Raw genomic sequence first — 23,714 nt, forward strand, 5'->3', positions numbered from 1 at the left:
AGGAGCCCTCATGGCACAAATCAACATCTCACACTAAAGGTCAAGTGGGTAAGTGGTGTCCTCGCCTTGCAGCAGGAGCGTTCGCCCTGAGCAGCCACAGGCTAGCGTGTGGCTCCAACGCCCTTCTCCTGCAGCCCCAACCCCTGGGCCCTTCTGGGACAAAGGCTTTCACCATCATTCTGTCGCCAAGGTATGGGAGGCTGGGGCTGAGCAGGCTCTGAGGGCACCAGAAAAATACTGGCTTGCTATTCCTTTGGCCCTGTTTGCTCTCACGACAGTAAAACACCACCTGAGCAAGCGGCAGCCCTGCTTTTAACACCCTGAAGGCTGCTGTGGAGGAACACAAGCGACAGACGCTCTTCAAGTGCTTCATTTCAGTAAGGCACAGACCTCCCGACCTGCGGTCCAAGCCCAGGGCACACTCACCAAAGGAGACATCACCGAAGTGGAGGGAAGGTACATTGAAATGGAGAGTTGGTCCAATGACACAGCCCCTGTAAGGACAAAGGCAGAGGAGGAACTGGCTTGGTTAAAAAGAACTGCAAAGCATTCAGCTTTTGTTACCACCGGGACAGGGAAAAGCTGGTCTCAGCACCACAGTGGGTTTCAAACCAACCCGTCACCCTCGTGCTCGACTAAGACATTAGACGACACCCTTTTTTCTCTGCTCCATCACCAAATGAGGTAGGTGGGAGATGATTACCCAGAGATGGCTACAGATGTGCCCACCAGGCTCCTAGAACCCTCCTCACCTGACAGTCAAGGTCACAGGCTCAGGGGACCCACCCACACTGAACCGGAATTCTTCTGTGAATGGCCCCAGGATGGTGGAACTGAAGGAGATCCGGAGCATTTGGAGGCCATCTGGTGAAATGATGCCCTCCTGGGGGTGGAAGGAGAAGCAGGAGCCCAGAGCCGTCCCTGGAGGGACCAAGCTGAAGGGGGCATCGATGACTCCTTTGTTAAACAGGATCGCCTGCAGCAGCAAGAAATCAAAATGGAAATACATGAGGAATCTTCCTTCCTTACAGAAGGCTGATTTCTTCTCTAATTAGACATCTATAAAAGGCAGAAGATGCCACGTGTTGCTGCTTGGCTGAAGCTAAAGAACACACAACGGGACAGGTTCTGCCTTTGGGCTTTTGCATGCAGAACAGCGATAACTTCACAGAAACTGAGTCACCCTGGGCTTATTCCACTGACACAGAGCAGTCCGCTTGGACTTGCATCACCAAGGCGATGCAGACCTGCCCCAAAGAGCAGCAAAGGGCGGTCACAGCATTACTAGCGCATCGCCACCTAACTGCTTCTGCTCCAGACGAGCCCAGTCCCGCCAAGGGCAAACACATTCAGCTCCCATTGCCGCCAACAAGCTCATCTGATGTGGAAAATACCTCGGGACAGCCCTATAACCAGCTTCAGCAGCACTCCCCGACTCTGCTAGGGTATGTCAGTGAGGCTCATTTTATTCTTTTCTTTCATCCGAGAGTCTCTCTGTCTTTGCTCAACCAGACACGTCAAGAAAGGGCGAGAGTGAGGTGCATAGCAGCTCCTCCTAGTCTAAAGAATTTCTCTTTCACAAATATTCACAGCCATCATCTGCTAATTTACCATTATTTACTGTTCCAACAAGCGACGCAATCCTGCGGCGCTTGGTGAGATTCAGCTCTCTTCACGTTCAGCAAGGAGCGCCCACACCTGCCTGTGAGTACCAGCACGCTGTTGGTCACCAGACCTACCCAAAAGCAAAGCTCTACAGTTTCCGATGGCTGCAGGTGACATCCTGCCATTTCTGCGCTCCCAACTACCTGCTCTGGAGGTTTTTTCCCTAATTTCTGTCCCCGCAAAACCTGTCAGAAAAACTGAGACAGAAGCAGACATACAGCCCTTATTTTCCAGTTTTGCAGCTGCTGTTGAAAACATTCACCTATTCCAACTCTGCACTGGTAACTGGAAAACTACTCATGTGTTTTACACCTTAGTTACAAATTGCACTTAGGGATCCTGCGCTGAGGTTCACCTCCAGTCTGGCTGCTCAATACAGCACCTACAGTATCATCTACTCATTCACATTTTCTCAAGTAATGAAAAAAAATAATTTATATAAATAGACTCCATAAAGTATCAGCATTAAAAATGCATAGAGCGCACAAGATTTTGGTAAGAAAACCCCTTAACATGTCCTTCCCTGCCACAGTCAAGCTTTTGAAAGCATCTGGCACGACGTATTGCCTCATTTTCTACCTCTTTCAGTTGCTGTATTTTTTTGGGGGGGTTAGATTTTTGGGGTTTTGGGGGTTTGTTTTTTGGGGGGGGTTTTGGTTTTTTTGGGTTGGTTTTTTTTCTTTGTGTGGGTTTTGGTGGTTTGTTTTTTTTGACAGAAAACTTGCCATCATGGGTGGGGGGAGGGAAACATGTAGAAAGCTCCTCTGCTTCATTTCCAGAACTGCTCTGCTCTGTTCACAGAGCCAGAGGTGCACCAGGTCTGAAGGGTGGCAGGAGGCTGGTCAGCAGGGAAAGCGCTCCCGGTGCCTGCGCGGGCAGCTCTGCGCGGGGAGGCTGGCCGGCTTCCCTCCGGCGCCAGGAGCCAGGAGGATGCGCTTCACTGAAAGGTGTTTGCAACGGACTCGAGTTGGAACACAACACGTTTGTTCCAGCTGCTTTTTAACCGCCAGGGTACCAGGGTGCAGTGATTCTAGGGCTGAAACAAAAGCCTCTGGATCCTGACCTTTTTGACCCGGTGGTGCTTTCATGTGTCAAGGGCTGGTTTTTCTGCATGAAGCCTCCCAGCTGGTCTCAAAGGGAGGTTGCCAAAAAGCAGGGATCGGGGCTTTGGGAACAACAGACACACCCTTCAGACCCCATCAAAACTATCCAGATTCTGCAAAACCTCCCACATTTCACTCACGTCAAATATTCCGTGCTCACAACTGCCAGCGTTGCCAGAAATCCCGCAGGCCCACAAAGCTCACCGCTGCCCCAGGAGCCATCAGGATCCACCCCAACCCCAGAAAACCCCACTGCTCACCTCATAGCTCTGGGCTGATCCAACAAAAACCTTCCCGATGTCCAGCTGGTCAAAGCTGAAGCGCAGCTGGGGCCCTATGCCGCTCCCTTTGATGCGCAGGGGCAGCCTGGTCTCACGGCCTGGGGAGAGATTGCCATGTCAGTACAGAATTCCTTCGGTTCGCCTGGATTTTCCAGGCAGCCTCGGAGCCAGTCCCTGACTCCGGGCTGGGTGGCACCAGCACTAGGTGCTCCGCGAGAAGATACAGGACCCCTCTCTTCCCTCAGGAGATATACTTCGGGGCTGGCTTCTCATTTCTAACTGAGCCCTCGGGCTGCTTTATAACTTAGCAATCACTTTGCACCCTGAAGAAGATATGCTGCGCATAAAAGACAATTTCGGAATTCCTTCCCATGCACTTAGACAAGCTTTGAAATCCGTTCAGTGAAGGCACAAAGCTCACAAAACAGAACCAAAGATAAAAACCTGCTGTCTGTATCGCTGCCATCAGAGATGACCGCACAGGAGCTGAGAAGGAAGAGCCCAAGCAAGGCCCAGCAGCCGGCTGACAGCCGCACCCCAGCAGCCTGCTGAACCCTGCGCAGTTACCGTATCAATAAAAAGCTGTTTCATGGCCTTTGCATCCGTCAGCTTGGAGCAGTAAGGATGGGATCAAAGCAGCTGGGTTAGTGATCTCAGCACCCTCCAGAACGGGAGCCTGGCTGCTGGGGACCACTGGCCTCGCACCTCCTTCCTCTTAGATGGGGAAAATCATTTCCCTGGATGGAAATCTGACAGGGACCTCCCGCTCTTGAAAACCACCTCAAGCAGCACCACACAGACGGAGAGGAAGGACAAGGTAACCTGAACCACGGAGCTTGCTGCAAGCATTCCCTGCCCCGTGCCAGCACAGCAAAGCCGTCACACCTCTGTAAGGGCAAAGGCAGCGTAACGCGGTGGGTCAGTGATAACCGCTCCCAGCAAAAGCCGTGACAGCACTTCTGTCAGCCAGGAGGAGCATAAAGCTTGTCTAGCAGGCTGCTCGCACTGTGCTTCCTGGGCAGGGAGCTCACCCTGCTGAGGGCAGCGAGCCCTGTACAACACTACGCAGATGCAGCACGGACTTCGAGCCACGAGGTGACTGGTCCCACGCAGGGAGAGCGGCACACGCCTGGTACTTTCACAGACACCCTGCGCTCAGCGGGGCTCAGCCACCTACGGTCTGGCAGCGCCTGGAGAGCGGGAGGTGACCCAGGGGCAGGGGGCACGTTTCACTCAGCTCCTACCGCCTCAGGAGCCTGACAGTGCATCCATGGATCCAAGGCTCATCTTGCAGGTCTACAGGGGCTCAGTGCTCGTCCACCAAAGCTCTTCTGCGGTGTAGCTCTCTGGCCTTTACAAACACCTTGCAGCAGAGCAAATGCCTGGTAGGAAGGCTTATCCCCTCGCTGCTTTGGCTGCTCTAGAGCCATCAGTGGTCAGAGCCAGGCATCCTAAGCCCTGGCTCTGCACAGACCAGCTGGAAGCCACAGGGACAGCAGGAAGGTGCCGGCGCTGCCCTGCTGACCACCGGCCCTTCCTAGCAAGTCCACGGGGACCAAGGGGGCTGGAAGAGTATTTGTGCCCTGCCTTTGCGGTGGGTGGCAGGAGGAGGAGAAAGGAGCCGTACCTGAGATGTCGCAGTAGGCTGTTTGTTGATAGACTCGGGCTTCTCGGGGTTTGAAGATCACCTTAATTTCAATTGAAGAATTTGGCCAGACATCTCCCTCCTAAAACAGAAGCAGACAACAAACCATTTATCCTCAAACACTACATTTCTTGTTTTCAACCACAGCCCTGTAAGCCTTTATTTAGAGCACCAATGAAGAGCAAGAAGCAAACAGCACTTATCCAGGTTTGTAAGACTTTGGAAGCAGCTGCAAAAAATGTCAGTCCCTTACCTTTACTAGCACCTGGTAAAGGCTTTTTTTTTTTTTCTTAATTAGGGTTCTAATAAAGGAACCCAACTGGCTGGCTTCAGCAAATCAAGCATTTCTTCAGAAGTACCAGCTGATCTAAGCACAAGGCACCTTTTCCTCCAACCCTTCCCTTGCATCCCTGTCTCCCTATGGCCATGGGAATGTTTTACCCAGATCAGAAGAGAGTCAGCAAGTCAAAGGGATTTTTCCACTCTTCGTTACAAACGTGCTGCCTCTTATACCCTCAACCTGTACGTGCATGTAACTCTTTTTAATGGATTCTGGTGAGTCAGGGCACTCGGCACCAAGCAGAACAAGCCCTCCTGGGGAGCAGTGAAGACCAGGCTCCTCCTACCCTGTGCCGCCAGCACTGAGCCAGCTCGCAGGCTCTTCCAGCTGATGGATGACCCGAGAAGGGAGCTGAGAGTCACATGCAGCCCAGTCCTCTCTGCAAGGTGCGTACATCCCTGTTTCCCTGAACACAGGCTCAAACAAGAAGAGATGGCATTTGCTTACAGCTCCACACCTACTGCAACCAGCAAGCTCTTTTCCTTGCCAGGCTCTTGCTCCGGGATTTAACTCCGGCCCATGGTACCAGTGTGTGCGCAACCGCTGCTTCCTCAGGGTCTTCATTCTCTCCCCCTCTCTCAGAGTCCTGGCACTGGTGCTCAGTCCCAGGGAGCCTCGTCATGTGTTTTCAGAGACATCCCTGGCTTCTAAAGGCTCTTGCTTCTTGCGACCGGTTTCAACAAAGGCACCACTGATATTCCCCTCAGTCCCCAGCACTACAAATGCTTCTTCATCCATTTGTTGGCATAAATATATGCATCTCTGACAACCGTAATAATATTTTAAAGCAATGAAAAAAATTGGGAAGACCACAAGAAGAACAGTTATTTTTCTATGCACAAAGCTTGATTCTGCTTGCTGCTGGGTATTCTCCGTGCTTTGTCCAGGGGAATCTTGAACTGAGTGGAGCCTCCAGCACTGCCACAGCATAAATATTAAACAACTATAATACTTCCCATCAACTTAGCACATAGAGCTCAGAGGCCAGCCCCCACAAAAATTAAAGAGCTATGACATGCTGAGTTACTGGGCTGCAGCTACAATGATTCCCTAATGCACAGCCTGCTCAGAGGGAAGAACAGGTAGAGAGAACCGTTTCCAACTCCAACAAACCAAGCGTAAGAACACAGAAGAAACAATAAAGTCACCTGGATTTTTCTCAAAACCTAGAGAAAACACTTTGCCAGATCAAACGGACTTTGTGTTTCTACCCAGCAAGCAACTGGAGGAAGATGAAGCATTACTAGATGATAACACACTCGCTTGAGGAAGCAAACTGGGGACACCAGCCTGCAACCCACAGTCAGCGTACGAGATAGCAGATCCCTCGGGTCCTGCTGGGATGCTGCACAGACTCAAAAGCGTCCAGAGAGTAATCTTGAATTTACAGGAATAAAAGCCTTTGGGGTGCTGCTCCGAACAACATAAGCCCTGCTACGACACCTGGAGCTTGCCTAAGCCGAGCCACTGAGAAGAAACACTCAGATGACGGATTTCCCTGGCTTGGCTAATTAGAGTCTAATAACTCACCAGCGCTCCTCACCCAGCTGCTCGCTGTATGTTTAACAGACTGAATTCAGTGGTCTCACCCTGGGCAGGCAGTCCCTGGGGGGGCGGGGGGGGGGGGGCGTGCATTAGGCAGCTGCTTGCATTTGCTTCCAGCCTGACAGCTGTAGCTGAACACACACCCCGGCTCACCGGCGTTCTGCGCTCCTCCTTAAAGGGCGCTGCGTGGGCTGAGCTGCCCAGTGGTGCCCTTAGATCCTCCAGCTGCTGGGGCCCTCTGCCCAGAGAGCTGCTGACAGCCCTCGCTCGGCTCCTGCGCGACAAACTGTGCCTTGCCAGGCTTACCAGCACCACCCGCCACACAAACCATCGCTGCTGCTGTGCTGAGGAAGGACGTTAATGAAATGCTGAGAGTAGTGACGATGCTTGAGGTCTTCATCTTAGAGGGGCACCAAGCGGGGAAGGAGAGCGCATCCTGAGCCTTCAAACCAAATCTCTCCTTCCACTGAGGCCAGAAAACAAGCTTCTGGCAGCCTAAGGCAGCAGTATCAGTCTTTCAGGTCAACTATCTAACAAAATACTCTTTTGCTGCTCGTCTCTGCTGGATCACAAGCCAGTGGTACTCACTGGTCTATTTTATGTGCCGCCATCAGATATATTGGCCCTGTGGACGCTTCGGGGCAGTTTGGTTATTACTCAGAGGCTGACAGAGGCAATACATCTCCCGTTAATGGAAGCAAGTGTAACACAATTCATAAGCAAAAACGAAGCTAAGCGGGAAAGGAAGAAAATTAAAAAGAACCGTTGGCCTGGTGAATATGTATCTGCTAACAACAGCGCGCTTTTCCAGCTGAGTGAGTTTAGCTGACTTTGGGATTCGATGAACTCCAAGGCCAGCACATCTGTGACAGAAATACAGCCGACATCTCCGATAAATCAAATCGGAGACACGCTCAGAAAGCCAGACTTACACAACAGCTTGTCTCCCACAGGCTTGGATGGCTGCTCAGAATGTTCATGGTCACATGCTAATTCCAAAATCACTGCCTCCTTTTTTGTTATTATTTTCATCCACAAGTTAACCCCATACAGGCTGAAATAACCCGCTGCAGCTTCCACAGAGAGCAACACCTGGCAGCTACCGGCCCGCTTACACAGCAAAGCTGCTGCACAAACCCTGCAAAGCCACCCTGCCCAGAGAGCCTTTCCAAGGCTATCGTCCCTCCAGCGACCTCCTAACCTCTGGGAACCTCCAGCCGCTTCTTCCAAGGGTTTGATTCTTTCTATAGGGTGCTCCCAGGGTGATAGGTGGGAAGAGCAGCAGCCGCTTTTGGCCAGAAGGTCCGAGGCAGCAAGGTCCAGGCTCTGGCGGGGCCCCTCCAGCAGATTTACACGGCACTGCCAGAAGGGGCCTGCCCAAGCTAAAAGTTACGGGGCTGTCACCGGGGAGAAGGTTGTGGAAGTCGGCGGCAGTGCATTCTTAGATTTTACACTTGATAAAGAGGAAAAAATACTAACATTTGATGTGAAGACACCCATATGCCGGGGGGGAAGACAGACACGAGCAAAACTCTGAATGTGAAACTCATTGTTCCATAGATCATGGAATTAATGGGAATCACAAGATTGATAATGCTGGACAGGACAGAAGGGGAGAGGCTCCTGCAGCAGCCCACTTACGCTCAGTCCTAGAGCAAACTATAACATCAACACAGCCATTTAGGAAAGGTTTCCACTCAAGGCGTGAGGCCAGGCTACACTCTGGGTCCGTACAGCGCTACAGGGAGCACCAGGACTCAGTGGGCAGCCAGGCTGCTGGACCTCACCCTAATGCACTTCAGGAGCCCAAGAGCAGGTTAAGCTCGTTATGGAGGTATAGTCGGCTGTACCGCAGCAGGAGCCCTGGGACACGCTCCAAAACCAGCTGACACACTGCAGGATGCTCTTCATGTTCAGCTGATCAGCTCCCACTCCCTGCTACAGCCCTGCTGCTCCGACACAGGCTCTTGGTCACATCACGCTGCTCTCAGCTGCGGCGGTGTGAAACTGCAGCTGTGCTGACATGGGGGGCTCTCAGCCTTGTACGGGCTATAGGAGCAACCAAGAAGAGAACACGATCCCCTTCCTTAAAAATAAATAATAAAACAATAGTTTCACCTATTTTACAAGAAAGAAGAGGCTAAGATTGTTCTAGGGTTTGCTCCAAGATGAGAAGGGATTTTACACTGCTCAGACAGCAGGCACTCGTCATCTCAGACCACACAAATACTCAGAATCAGGGCTCTAGTTAATTGAAGGACATGAGGTTTTGTTTGCATAAATACAAAAGCAAAAAGTTTTCTCTAAGCGTGCAATAGAACTCAAAAAAGTCTGTTTAAACCCGCCAGCCTTGCGTGCAGGTCACAGACGATGCTGGGAGGGAGATTCAGGCACGGTCTAAGTCCAGATTATATGAAGGGATTGGTCTTGCCGCAATTAAACTTGGGCTGAACTTGCCCTCCTTTCCATAGAGGACCTTTTCATTCTTCAGTATGTGAACTAATACTCATGGTTAATCCCCATACGCTACGTGTAAGGAGTGCCCTTATATATAATCATCGATACCTCGGAACACTGTCAGGACACTTAGGAAGTGCCCTTAATTTACAGCCCTTGCAGCAGAGCTCAGCTTTAGGCAGGCTCTCAGCGCCTGCCCGGAGCTCGCAGTTTAGAAATGCTTTTTGCAACAATCTCTCCCAGCCTCACTACAAACCTCATGTCTTCCCTCTCGGCACATCAAGACACTGATGTGGGGATCTGCCAAGCAACCTCATTCAGGGAGGAGGAAGAGGAGGAGGAGGAGGAGGAGGAGGAAGGGAGGTTCCCAGCTATCACTTACCACTGGCTCAATGGCAAAAATATCATCAGAGAAAAGCATAGAGTCTTCCTGCACCTTTGCCCTCTGGTTCTGGAAGGCACGGGAGAGAAGGGCAAGGCGTTCTTGGAGCGTGGGGTCCACCGCGCGCTGCTTGAGAAAAGAATTCCTCTCATTCTCCTCCTGCTTCTGCAGCTTGCGACAGCGCCTGCAGCCATGGGGAGACACAAACCAAGCAGATCATTTAACAAACAACATATTTGCAGAGACTGTCATGTAAGTGCAGGAGCAGCAACGCACTGGGGGAGGAAGAGCAGCAGCAGCTCAGCAAGGGGCTGACCCCAAGCCACGGGGTCCCAAGCAGATCAGGTTATCACTCCTGCACTGGCACGGCAGGTACTTTTACGCCACACTCACAAGCTAAGAAGAGGGGTTTGAAAGCTAGCAGCCCTCAGGGGAGCCTCCTGGCTCAAGGCTACAGCCACGACTAATGGACAACCCCACCAACACCCTCAGATGGCTTTGTTGCCCGTAGAGGTGCTCGGGGGAGACGGATGGAGATGAAGGAGCACCCACTGCAGTGCTTCGCTGGGAAGCGGAGAAGCAGCTGGGCTTCAGCTGCAGGTTACCAGCATCACTTGTTTATCTTCCCTTTTGCACCGGCAGGGATAAGCAAACTGGCTGCTCCGTTGCCTACACTGCCATCCAGCAGAGGATCCCAGAGCACTTGCAAAGCAAGCTAATGCATTCGGGCATCGCATCACTTCAGTGAAATTAATGGGTTTAGGTGCATGAAGACAGAGGCCCTGAGAGCTTTGCCTGGCATTGAAACAGAGCAAGGTCTTAAAAAGATTAGTCAGGATGTGTTTGGTACTGTGCTCTGGGTGATGCTCTCTTTGTGTTGAGGTAAGAGAGAGATGGCAGGGCCTATTCCCTCCCACTGACCACGTTAAAGTAGAGGAATGTGCTCTGAATGATTAGAAAAGGTAAAGGCATGTACTCTGAATAATTAGGAAAGGTTCCACTGAGGATGTTAAAGGAAAACCATGAGTCAGAAGATCATTGAACAAAGAAAGTTGAAAGGTTTACTCCACCTAGATCCCACCTATTATGAATAGAATGATTAGATGTCAAAATCAAATGAATATGTATGTAAAGATGTTGTAACCTCTCACAAAAACTGTATAAATTACCCGACTTTTCACCGAAAACTTCGGAGCTAGTTTGTCCGGTGCAAATCGGTAGCTCCCCAGTGTTGCACGAAATAAATACCTTTGCTGCTTAAAGACAAAATTAGTCTCTGAGCTGTTACTCTGTGCCGTTTTGGCATCAGCATTAGCCAATAAAGAAGTCAGCACCAGCACCTCTGAATCCAAACCCTTACATCCAGCCTTGAACCACTTCACCTTTTTCCTCTTTTGGGCCTTCTCCACAGAGCTTTGACACAGGTCACCTCTCCCTTACTTGGTAGTTGTAGCAGCGATCATTGCAGCATTGAAAGCTCACAACCGAGAGGTGAGAAGGGAGCACTGCTGCAGAGCACTTGCTTCCCAGCTGGCACGTTGCTGTGCCCCCTTCACGCTCCAGTCCCCTGGCCACCAAGAACCAGCAGGTGACTACTCGAGGGGGATGAGGGGAAGGCTCCATACACAGAAAATCGAGGCAACACGCTATAAACAGGACAGCAGTCACCACCCAGCTGAATTCCAATGCAATCAGCAAGGAAACACAGTCACAGACGTTACTAGCGGCACACAGACAGAGCCTCGGGCAGATGCTGTCACCGGTGCCAAAAATACTTTCTTTGGCTCGCTCCCAGTGGAGTGTCGTGGGAAATGTTTCTCCATGGCTGACCTACAGCGCTGTGCATGAGGAGGGCTTCCAGCCACCGACATGAGCAACCCTCAACTCAGCCTTCAGCAACGGACAAGAATCCCACCGCTACATCCCAGAAAGTCCTGCAGGAGGGAGACAGAGCAAACCCCTGGGTAGACCTTGTGAGAGCCAGGTCTTTCTGGGTGACAGCCAAGCACAGGCTGCTGCACTGCCTCCTCCCATTGTCAAAGTCCTCTCTGCTCTCAAAAGATCTCAAAAGCTGCTCCGACAGCAGCACAGTGGCCTCGGAGCCATGACCACCCCTAAGACTGCAAGTAAGGAAGAACAAAGCGCCCTGGTCACAGTAAAGAACACAGGCTGGCACGAGATCAAGCGTCACTGCAAAAAAATTGGGGAAACACGTTAACTGTGGCGAAAGCTGGTCGCTTCTGAGGGGAGAGAGGATCGCTCAGGGTCCCATCTGTGACGGGCAGCTGGGGAGAGATGCGAAAAGAATGGTGCAGGGAAGTACCAAGACAAGGTCATGAGATTTTTTCCTTTAGCACACTGCGCTTGCACCAAAGTCACACACTGTGTAATTAAAAACAGAGAACACTGGAAAACTAGTTTTGGCCTTCAAGGCTTTTCTGACCTAATTACATTGAACTTTATTTGCTCAGAAGCCCTTAAAAAGTGCTCCAGTTGAAGGCAGTTTCCTGATCAGCTCTGGGTTCAGACTAACTCCTATACACCTACAGCCGTCCAAGTCTGAAAAGTCACACAAGGACCCCCTACATCACCCCAGCTTTGAAGTGTCACTTCCAGTGCCTCCCCCTGGGCTAGAAGCGTTTCCTTCCTGCCCCAAACGGAATTTCAAAGCTTCAGAGACACCCTTTGGAGAGCCTGCCCCACCTCTCAGCACCGTGAAGACACAGGTGCTGACGCCCAAAGGCACTTCCAAGTCCTGTCCCTGCCTTCCCCGCAGAACCCTCCACCTCCGAACTCTCCCCAGCCCCGGAGAAGGGGCAGGGATACCTCATTGTGCTGGAAGCCGGGACAGCGCGAGGCAATTCAGCATCCTACAGCCGGATGGCCTCAACGTTCGGGGCCAGCAAAGCACCCTGCCCTGCGCACTACTGCAAAAGCAGGCTGAAGAAGGTTGCCATCCTACCAGAGCTGGAGGGGAAGAAACTGCAGTGAATACCACAGCAGGTACGCTGCCTGCAGCTGTTAGGTGCTACCGCTCAACGCCGTCCCAGGTAAGGAGTGCCGACACTTTCCTCAGCCTCACAGACCCCCTGCGAGCCCAGGGACCTGGCCTCACTGATTTAGGGCTCCCACAGACGGGAATTTGCTCTCCGAGGAAATGCAGTCATTGCAATCAACCTTTCCTCCCCAAAACATCAGCTGGAACATGGATGGAACCAGAATGGGAAGCACCGAGCTCCATTACCCTGAAGCCCATGGACACAGACCCGGATGCGGTGGATGCTTTATTTCTCCTACACCATCCAAAAAAGCACCAACATCCCTCTGAGGCCGTATGGTAGTTTCACTCCTGGGCAGTGTGTCTTACTGAAAGGAATCTTTCCAACGAACCTCAGCTTCTCCTGATCCTCCTCCTCTTGAGTAAGAAAAGCCTTCCACTGGAAGTGGGCTATGATTTTACTCCGGTTGTGGATGACCACACATCTGTGATTTGACAGCGTGATGTAGGTCTTCCCAACTGCCAAGGAGTTTCTGTCCAGCCTGATGTTGACATCTTCAGCGGCTCCATGAAGGCTTGTGTGCGTATCTTCACCTAGAACAAAGCAAAAGGCAGACATTGCTCATCGCCCTTGCTGATGGGAGTACAAGGAACGGAGGAAACCACAGGGAACAGAAGTGTCACAGCTTTTAGCTGTGTGAGCAGTTCCACAGATCAATATATTTATTGCACCCCAAGAGCTGCAGGTGTACAGCATGAGGATGTCCTGGGCACCACCTTAAGCACCTTATTTCTGGGTGGGCTTGTAGACATTTATCCCCAAGGCAACACTATCTACAGGGAGACGTTTTCAGTGTGCCCAGGTGGCCTTTGGGTTGCCATCCCACCTGGGTCACAGGGAATTCTGCATCCAAAGTCATTCAGGTGACTCTGAGGAGGCCCCACCTCGGTCACGGCTCGCCCAGAGTCTCCTGCAAGCACGCCACCAGGGTTGTGTCTCTCCTGATCCCTTGTTGCCAACATGACAAGATGCCTGGGGCATGCAGGCAGAAGAGGGAGGTGAAGAGAAACAGGCAAAGTGACAGCCCACGGCAGGATGGGACGCGGATGAGAACTTCACCGTGTTGGAGCAGCAGTGCCCTCACTTGCTGTGGGTCTGTGAAGATATGTCAGAATGAGACCGGTGGGGCACGGCCCACACCAACCTGCCCATCACAGCCCTGCAAGCCCATTTCTTCTGCCTGGAGCCTGCTGGTGCCTATGCCTGAGCGTGCAAGTCTACACCGAGTATTCCCAAGCTGTCCCACAACCCGAGCGAGCACACCTTTGCTTTCCGCCTCAGACCGAGCTGAAGAGGAGAGAGTCCCTGGCTGCGCACAGCAGCCGATTAACGCCTGGAGTCTTGCTGGAGCACCTGCCAGCACTTCACCCTCCAGAAGAGACCCCCACCAAAGCGTCCCTCACTGCCAGAGCTTCCAAACCTTCATTCTTCCTACCAAGCAACTCCCAGGAGTCAACTAAGCACAAACTTGAGCACCGAGCCTACTCTGCCTGTTGCAGGTGAGGGCCTCCCAGGTGAGAAGCAAACCCCAAACACGAGACATTCTCCATCGAAATGGCACTTCTGTGGAGCGTGTTTAAAGCCTCAGAGCCAGCCCCAGCTGAGAAGGGCAGCGACCCGGCCATCCCTGGAGAGCATCCCTCTGCCGAGGCAGAGCCTTCCCCTCGCTGCACGGGTTACAGCAAGGCAGCCAGGGGATGGACCTGCCTTTCCAAGGCTGCCACACAAAAGCACAAGGGGAGAGCTGGCTGCCCACTGGATGGACTCCTTAAACCCTAAGCCAGACACAATCTGGCAGTATCACAGTCGTGCCGGCAAAAAGAGCCCCCCCTCTCTTGGAGGGAGGTTGGAGAACGACTCACCCTTCAAACAGATCTCTGCAGCCATTCATTCATCTCCACACATGGAGAGTTCAGCCTTCGTGCCTGTATAACCTCGACTTCTCTGCTCTTAAGGGAGCCGAGGAGGAGTGGGAGGGATTCGTGGCCAGACACGAGTTATGTTGCGAGAAACAGCAACGTCTCCAGTGACTGGACAGCCTGCTTTCTGTAACAGACAACTCAGCGTACAAAAATAACCGAGGTTCAGAAGCGTTACAGAGGCAGGCGTGCTTTATAAGCTTGCCTTCCCCCTCCGCTGAATCCTCGGCATACGTTGGCAAGCAGAGGAAGCAGGACCCAAGAACTGGGAGACATGCACAGTGCTTCGAGCATGCACAACTCCGGTTCATGGAAACATGACCTCATGCTCTACGAGACAACTAACTACTGCAAAATAAACTCCACGAAAACTATCATGGTCTCACTGTCTAAACCCATGGCCACGTGGGTCTCGAAATAATGGGTATAGTTTTGATCTTCAAAGCCAAGCTGAAGCCTTTGAAATGTAATCATTCTTTCTGCCCTTCTCCAAAGTACAGAGCAGCTTCTATATGAAGACTGAACAGGATTCCTTAACCTAGAAATCACACAAGAGATAGGTAGGTTTGTAAGAGCACAAACGGCCTGGGAAAATCCGAAGGAGGAAAAATTTGTCACCATTTGTCGTAAAACAGGAACCCAAGGGCCTGAAATAGTATTAGTCAGAAATTACAGAAGTGTAGTACCAGCACTTTCCCAAAGAATATTCCTTCCTTTGGAACGTACTGCCATGGGAGCCTACAGATGCTCATAGCTACAAACCCACAAAGCAACTGGACAAAGGCTTGGAAGGTAAAACCATCAGAAGTGATTAAACAAAGATGAGAATAAAGCCTCTAGCACAGAAAAATGCTAACTCCAGGGCCCACGAGGCAGAAAGCACATGCACTGCCTGCTTCTACACGCTTTGCTGAGCATCCCCTACTGCTGCTCTCCTGGAGAGGAGCCGGGGACACAGACACACTTACGCTCCCGGCTGACACCAGCGTCCCCCAGGGAGAGACCAGCACGCAGCCACACAGAACAAGGGCACACTCAGCCTTTGCCCCTTACCTGCTCACTTGAAGCACCAAAACATGCAGAGGTTTTGAAAGAAAAGGGTTTAGAAAGAAAAGGGTTTAGAGGAGTCTGCAAAGCAAGTTTAACAGTCTTCTGCTTTGAAGGACGCAGAGCGTGGGCACCATGCAGTGTCCCGCACTTACCTGTGTCGTAGTGTACTGTCAGGGACCCGGAATAATCACCAGTCTTCTGTGGGTGGAAGTCCACTGTTACTTGCACGGCATCACCAATCCCAAGAGTCCCAGCAGAGGGATCGACAGAGAAAGGGCTGCAACACAGAGGCACATCAGGATTACTGTGGGACATTTGGGGACTATGTGGCTGTCTCGTTCACTCCAGCTCACCTGCGCAAGCAAGAAGCAAACAAACCACAGTCAGCAGAAGAAAAAGAGAACAGACAGTATCAGAAACTGAGCCACCAACTCGACTCCTGAAGAGCTCCAGCCCTCAGAACATCCTATGCTATAAAACGACCTCGTCTCCCCCATACCCTGCATCCAGTTCTCTGCAGCAAGGCTCAAGAGTCTGACTGCTAGCAATACGATCGGAGGAGGGTTTTTGAAGAGCACGGAGATGGTGAGGGTTATTTGCATGCACAGCTTGACACAGACTTCCTCAGGAATCCGTCTTTTCCTGCCACCTATACACCTCAAGAGATACAAATGTCAAGGCAGTGAGATTGCAGCCTGGAAATCAGACAGGGAGAAGAGAATTTCTTCTTGAAGACCAGAGAATAACTGGAGTTTAATTTGCAGAATTCAACTCTTTTTTTTTTTTTTACCTTGAAAGCATCCTGGTTTTGCCTAAGAAAGGGCACATTTTAACAGTGTTTCAGTGAAAGCTGCTCTAAGCAAAGAAAAATCTCTACGAGTGCAAAGGCACATTAGAGTGATACAATAACAAGGGAACAAGACACAAAAGGAGTACCCATTTACAACCTGAACAATTAGATCTCTGGCTAAATGAAGCACCATCAGCAGGAGCATATCGAGGCAAGTTTAACAGGAGCTTTTCGGTGTATTCACAAGCAATGCAATCTGGGGCTCCGGGTTGTAATCCAAGCTTGGTAACTGTTTGCTTGGCCTGCTGGAGGAATTCTGTGCAATGTGTTGGAAATAATTATGAAAACGTGTTGGTGTACTTTAGATTTAACACGAGCAATTATGATTTGTGGCCAGGTAAACAGCTCTCGGCTGACAGACACATAATTCAGTTCTTTAACGCTCAGGGAAAAGTCAGATGCAACATGCTCCTGCACAACAGCAGCTGGGCTTTGTGGCTCCTGTACAGCCCCACTTAGAAAGCAAAAGTTACTGGCTTTAGTGCTTTGCTGGTGGTCAATTTGTCACCTCAAAAACACCTTCCAGAGAGTTTCCCAGTGATTAGGGAATGCAGCACACAAAAATAATGAGAAAATCTGGAGCCATGCACGAGCTGAGCTTCATTCATGGAAGTAGTGACAGCTGATGACATTGCTGGAGTTCCTGCTCATTAAGGAGATATTGCTGCAATTAGGGGCCTGACCTGCTCCCCTGACAACAGCAAGAACATTGGCAGTGACTAATGGGGAAGCACTGGGCCTGCAATGTTCACGTGCTGGACCTGAGACACCTGGGAGGGAGGAGGAAAGCCAAGGCGCCGCCAGCCTCAGAACTGGATTGTTCTACATGGCCCTGCACCTGCACTGGGGGTTGTGCCTGGTTATACTGGGCAGGGCTCTGCTGGTGCTTGGCTAGCATCACTGCCTGCTGGGGGAAAGGCACAGAAAAATTCCCCCAACTTTTTTTTTTTTTTCCCTCCCCCCCCCCCCCCCCCCCGAAACATGGCCAGAACAGAAAAGCTGCTGGTTAAGGGCCACACTTCAGCACCACCTCCCATCCCATCCCCTTGTCTGCATACCCCTGCCCTCAGATAGCTGGGATGGGCATAACACTCCTGAGGATGACTTCAGGGGATGCCCGAGAAAGAAGGTATCTTCCCATCTTCAAATTATCAGAAGAAGAGGATCCCACCAAGGTCAGGACTCATTCTCAGGACTGAGAAACAGAGCACAAGTCAGACACCGCACCTCCTGCCTCCCACCCCACGCTGTACCCACGGGACAACTTTGTTACTGCTGTCGCAGGAGCTTGGTATCCCTCACATAGACCTGGTTCTCCAAGACCCAGAGGGATGCAAGGTCCATGCTTAACCTGAACTCTGAATTTCAGTCCACATCACTAAGCTGTTCGCTGCAGCCTACAGATAAGAGATGCTAAGGAAACGTCCCTGACACACTAATAGCCACATGAAAGCCACTGCCAAGAGATGAAGCTGGCAGGCTAAACTCTGGCCTTCTCTCCATTAATTGTGAGCTGTTCTTTAAGATAATCCTTTTCCTGTTAGATCTACCCTGTTAGTGAATCACTACTGCTCCTGAAAAAACAGGAAACATAAGGTTTGGAGGTTTTTTAACAGCTTCTTTTCTGACATCCTTTTTAACTACGTCCATTTGTACGTTTGCTTTGTTGTACAACATCTAAACTGTCACAGGTCCAGATCTCCCAGCGGTGCCTTGCAATCCCCAGCTTGTATAAACTCCTCTAGCCACACCAGCCTGAGGGAGACCTTCCCGCCAGAACCTGCTGAGATCTTGCCCGTTACTGCCCTGCAGAAAGGGAGCAACACCAGACTAGTAAGCAATTTCATACGGATATGTTCTGGCATCTGTTGTCCTGTCCTTGTACATCCTGTGGTAACTCTCCAATCCCACACCTCGATGTCGTATATGGGTACTACAGGGGGCTCCTAGCACTGCACCTTGTAGCATCATTTCCTGAGCTTTCAGAGCCTGATGGGCCATTCCTTAATGTATCTTCTCAGACGGATCCTCTCTGGCGCCATAGCACAGCGTAGCACAAGGTCTGTAACGTCAGGAAAAGGCAGTGCTGCGCTGAGATCTGTTTCCAGACGCCATTTTCAACTGAAACGTACTGGAATGACATTTATCTCCCTGAATGCCATGGAGAAGAAACTCGTTATCCAGCCTTAACAATGAGAACGACAGGAAGAGACTTTCTATATTTACACTAGTACTGCTCTGACTCTCCAGCCTACTTGTCACGCCAGCTGGGAGGCCACTTCTTTTCTGCTGGGGTTGCTGGAGCCACTGAGCTCACCTGGGACCTCGGGGCAGGTACCTGAGCAACTTCTCACAGCACAAGCAGCAGGGAACCCACTGTCACACAGTGCAGTCCCCAGCACTGGCTGGAAGAACCGCTCCTGGCACACCATGGCCTCATCGCACAGGGAGAAAGAACGTGGGGGTTCTGCTCTCGGGCTGCAAGGGGATGTGCTGACCTGGTCAAGAGGGGGGAACACTTGGATTCTGAGTGGGGGATACAAGCTTGGGGCACTACGGTCCAGATACTGGAGGGCTGGGCTGCCATTCACTGGGACACAGCAGAACTGCATGCAGCCGAGGGATGGGAAATGCAGCCACCTGTATTTGGGGTGGAAGAATCCCTGGCAGTACAGGCTGGAGGGCACAAAAGCCTTTCTACGGAAAGGGAGCTTAGAGGCTGCAGCACAGGACATACAGGGAGATGCTGGGATAAAGGGCTTTGCACAGCCTGGAGGAGGACAGAGCAAGGCTGGTATTACCCGATCTTACTTCTCATGTTGTGTGCACACCCAACTGAACTTTGACACTGGTCTTGCTTTGAGCGCCGTGTTTGGTCAGATGATCTCCAGAGGTCCCTTCCAAAGTTATTCTGAGTTTCTCTTCTCCATCAGCCCAATTCCATTTCACATATAGCCCCCAAATTTCTCATATTTCCTATACATTTGTGCATATATCCAAGCAGATGGTAGACAGACAGGCATTGGAGGAACTCAACCTCTAAGAAAGTTCCCAATGAAGAATCCATTATGACATTTTGCTGAACACTTAAAGCAAAAAAAATAAAAACAGCAGAAACACAGGAACTTCAGAGTATTTAAAAAGAAATCTGAATGAAAGTGGAGGCAACTTCATTAGAATAAAACGCTGCTTATACTCAAAGATTTAAATCATCAGTTTGAAATTTCAAACTGGCTTTCAAAAATTCGTAATGAAATGGAAGAGATGACTGATGCCTTCAGCTGACATGGGAAATCTTACCAGCTTTTGATCTCTGCACACACACAATCCAGTTATTCAGAATTGTACTTTTTTGTGTGTCGTATGAAATAAAGCTTTTGCAACACTTCCCATCTCTCTGTTGCAAATCAGGACTGAAAAATTTAATTGCTGAAGTTCAGCATAAAATCCATATCAAGCAGGATTCAACACACGCTGGATCACTCAACAGAATAGTTGGCAAGGACATTGCCAAGAGATGCCAGACACGACTGGGTATCTGTTTTGGTGGTGACGACTAGATCTGGAAATCCCAGAGGGAAGCTGTACAGGGATTTACAAGGTCCTGCCTACGTATTTCCACAGTGAAAAGCAGCAGCCTGCTTGAATAGCATCCTGGAAGCTTCCATAGCCTTGCCAGGCTTTGGTAGGAGCCTCTTGGACCTTCACGCTTCCCAGGAGAAAGAGCAAAGAGCCTTCTCTTGACCCCTGTTTTCCTGGGGAAGAAACTGAAGCAACTCAGGTGCACTAAGGCAGATGGCAGGTCTTTGCTGCGTTCTGGACCTCAGCTCCTGCACCAAGACCTCTGGGACCAAGCAACTCGGAGCTAACTACCAGCCAGCTGAACTGGTTTCCTTGCAGGTGCAGTTCAGCAAACTGGAAAAACAGTGACTGTCTTCTCAGACCAACAGGAACAGTACAGGCTGTCCACGACACAGCACACATCGGGCGCTTGACCAGGAGACTGCCCAAATACCACGTGCTTGTGGCCTCCCAAGGAACGCGTATATTTGGCCAACAGGGCCACATAACCATTTCAGAAGGTACTGAGGATCAAGGAGGTTGGTGGTGGCTACTACAGCATGCTAGAGCACTTTCCAGGAGATCCGAGAGAGACAAAGCTCTAGAAAAGGCTCCCAACCCACGCACCAGGTATTTGCTGCATCTTTGGCCTGTGGCCCCGCTGTAAGGCATTCCTCTTTGGGGCTGTAGTGCAGCTTTGAAGCCACTGCCAGCTCGTCTCCACTTACAAGCTCATTCTGCTGAAGAATATTGGATCCCAGGGACCAGATCAAACCTACTGGAAAACCAGGTTCTGGACCACACCCTGTTTTTCTCAGGGTCTCGATACCAATTGCTTTGATCTGCAATCTCCAATTGCACTTGCTACTCTAGACAAACTGCTGATAAATTCTTAAATGTCTCTTCCACCAGCTCAGAGCTTGCCCATTTCTTAACACTGCCCTTGGTCTGCAGGAACTGAGCTCCTAGAGCTGTCGTCTGCCCCGCAGGATCTTCCACAGCCCGAGGGCAGTCCAGCTGCCTTCTTACAATTGCTCCTTCAGTCTAACAGAATCAGTCTTGCACGACTGTGCTCTGAAGACACCGTTGCACTATAAAACTCCACTCTGCAGCTTGCAGGGTTTTAGCAGAGGTTGCGCCATGCTTCAAACACTATAATCAACAGCAAAACCCACGTGCCCTGCCCATCTCCAGCCACGACAGCAGCATGGCAGCTCAGGTGCTCCGGTTCCTTTTTGTTGCTGTTTTCCAACTATATTATCACGCCACAGTGTTTTGCACAAAAAAAGATGAGCTCCCTACCTCTGCGTGCTGATGCAGTAGCGGGCCTCCCGGTTACCAACGTTGCGAACCAGCAGCGTTTTCTGGGTGCTGTACTTGACTGGACAGGCTGAGAAGTTCACCTGGTCGGGGAAGTCCAGGATAGCTCGGGCACCTATAGCTCGGATTGGCACAACAAACTTCTCCCTTTCTGTGATGCAGATGAGCTCGTGGAAATAATCCTGCAGGGAAAGAAACAATCTCAGCACAATGCATTTAGCACCATTCCCACGGCAGAAGAAAAACTGCTGTTTTCTAGGACTGTTGCAGTAGCGTTCAATAACGGAATAATAGTACCTTTTACCTTCATGACCTTTCATTCCAGCATGACTTGCACACAGTTGTTAACTTGCAAAGAAGAAACAAGCCCACTGATTCACCCACTTTCGCAGCAAGCTGGCAGCACCACAATTATCTGATGCTTTGATTCCGAGGCACCAAAACAGAGTCGCTTCACGCAAGGGATCACAGCACTAATGGAACCTGCTTCAATCGCCACCGCAGACTGTTGGAAGCACCACTGAGAACCCAGCTGTGCCACAGCACTAACTTCAAAGCCAGCAACGTGGAGACCTTGTTGAAGCTTGGCAGGGGATGCTCAGGTACGTTTTCAAAAGGACTTCAGCACATACGTGATCAACGGTCAGTCGCTGGGGAAATGCTTCACAAGCTGGACACGGTAATTGCTGCGATGCCAGCTGAGTGTAGGGTACAGCTGTATTTCTCACCCGCTCCCACAGCCTTACAGGGCCAAGGCTGGGGACACGCACCCTTCAAAAGCCATCTGACCCATCTCCCCACACCAGAGCCGGCTCAGCTCCAGACCCAAACTGTTTTTGCAAGAGGTTTCACAAGTACTTAAAAGCACTAACAGTTCCACCCCTGCCCTCAGCAGCCTACGCCAGCTCTGCGCTAGAGTTAAAGGGTGTTAGCTGTGTCTGAACTCAGTTTCCCTTTACATCTCACCCAGCCCCAGGGGACACAGAGACAGCTTTGGCTGATGCCTTAATCGAACCCCTCTGTAAGGTCTGTTCTAGAGGAGTAAGTGACGGCGTGCCTGGTTAGCACACCCACCCCAGGCAGGCGGCATCGGGAGCTGCACACGGGGGACACTCAGACACCCCACCAGAGCAAAGCCGGCTGTGCAGTCCCAGCCACTGGCTCGTTCAGAACAGAGCCAGGCAATCCCCCCCGCGCCCCGGCTGCCTGGCGTTTAGCAGCAGGAAGGCAAATCAAATTACCAAAAGCATTTTACTGTAGGGATGAGCAGAGCAGTCTCCAGATGTATGGCATGGCATCGCTGCGCTGGAACTATCACCTTGCCCCCACTGAAACCAGTGGTAAAGCTGCTGCCATAGGGCCAGGAGCCATTACCCCCAGCAGCGCTCTTGTTGATGAGCTGATCAAAGCTCTGCTTCTCATCAGTCACTCGCTGCCCTGATTTTTGCCCCAGTGCTTTTAATTCATTTGATATTCTTGTAATTGTTGAAGCAGCAAGCACTTTGATTTAGGAACCGCACACAGCAGCAAACTCCCTTCAGCAGAACTGATCCGGATTCCTCCGCGGTTGGGATTTCCTGCTCCCATCCCCATCCCCTCCTGGAAGGGCCCTAAGGCAGCCAGCCGTGGCACAGACACGTACCCAGTGCTCCAACACAACAGCTGACACCCAGCGCCTCACCCACCACCCAGCGCCTCACCCACCACTAAGGTTGACAAAACAGATGCTGCCCCATCCAAGGCACAAAGAATAAAGAAGGATCTCTTCTTCTAGACATCTCAAACAGTCACCCTACAAACTGCACAAGGGCTTTTGCTTTTCCTATTTGGAAGGTAAAATACTAGCAAGGGAACTGCAGCAAGCAACCTGCAGGATTTAACATCATATTCCAGGCAAGGGTTTCATCTTCAGCAAGTCTTTCTGAATTAGCAAGTTTGTACTCAATCTTGCAGCCCAAGCCCTCTAAAATAAAAGCTACGGGCAGCCCATATGACTTTAAAGCACCCATTACCTCCTGGGTACTTCACCTCCCAGACTGTTCAGATGCTCAGAAACTGCATTAGCAAATGGAGAGTGCCATTTGCTTTTGCTGTTGTTGTTATTTCGGCCACATTACTGTAACAAAGGCAAATCCAATTGAAAGCTACCTGCCTTAGTCTTGGCATGCCATATTTACTTATCTCTCTCTTCCAGATGCCAGGTAGACAGAGGAGGATGCAAGTTCAGATCAGCAGGGAGATAAAAAAAAAGGAACTTAAAACAACTGGAGGTATTTGAGGGAAGTAAAAGGAAGTAATTGTCAAGTCGTTGTCATTGCTAAGGAGCAAATGGATGACAGCAAGGTAATTAAGAGCCCAAGAAATAAATCCCCCCCTCCCCCAAAAGCAAGCACAGGCAACCTTCCCAGCTCCATTGCTGGTGAGGGGCACCGGGACAACCTGCACAGCAACGCACAAGGAAAGGGAATTCTTTCTCCAGGGACCTGAGGGCAAGGCTAAAGCAGCAAGGATTTGGTTTCACAGAGACAACCACGACC

General features: G+C 50.9%; 1 protein-coding gene across 1 annotated transcript in view; it reads right to left on the reverse strand.

Moving 5' to 3' along the window:
- The window catches only part of LOC129735005 (hydrocephalus-inducing protein homolog), a 97,603-nt gene that overhangs the window by 63,283 nt on the left and 10,606 nt on the right, over positions 1-23,714 (reverse strand). The window contains exons 5-12 of the mRNA XM_055700393.1: positions 21,160-21,359; positions 15,599-15,723; positions 12,809-13,010; positions 9,419-9,602; positions 4,677-4,776; positions 3,029-3,147; positions 753-976; positions 427-494 (exon numbers count right to left, since the gene is read on the reverse strand). Of these exons, the coding sequence (XP_055556368.1) occupies positions 427-494; positions 753-976; positions 3,029-3,147; positions 4,677-4,776; positions 9,419-9,602; positions 12,809-13,010; positions 15,599-15,723; positions 21,160-21,359 (1,222 nt within the window). The remainder of the gene's footprint in view (positions 1-426; positions 495-752; positions 977-3,028; positions 3,148-4,676; positions 4,777-9,418; positions 9,603-12,808; positions 13,011-15,598; positions 15,724-21,159; positions 21,360-23,714) is intronic.

Source organism: Falco cherrug, unplaced genomic scaffold (assembly GCF_023634085.1).
Source record: "Falco cherrug isolate bFalChe1 unplaced genomic scaffold, bFalChe1.pri scaffold_101, whole genome shotgun sequence".
NCBI classification, from domain to species: domain Eukaryota; kingdom Metazoa; phylum Chordata; class Aves; order Falconiformes; family Falconidae; genus Falco; species Falco cherrug.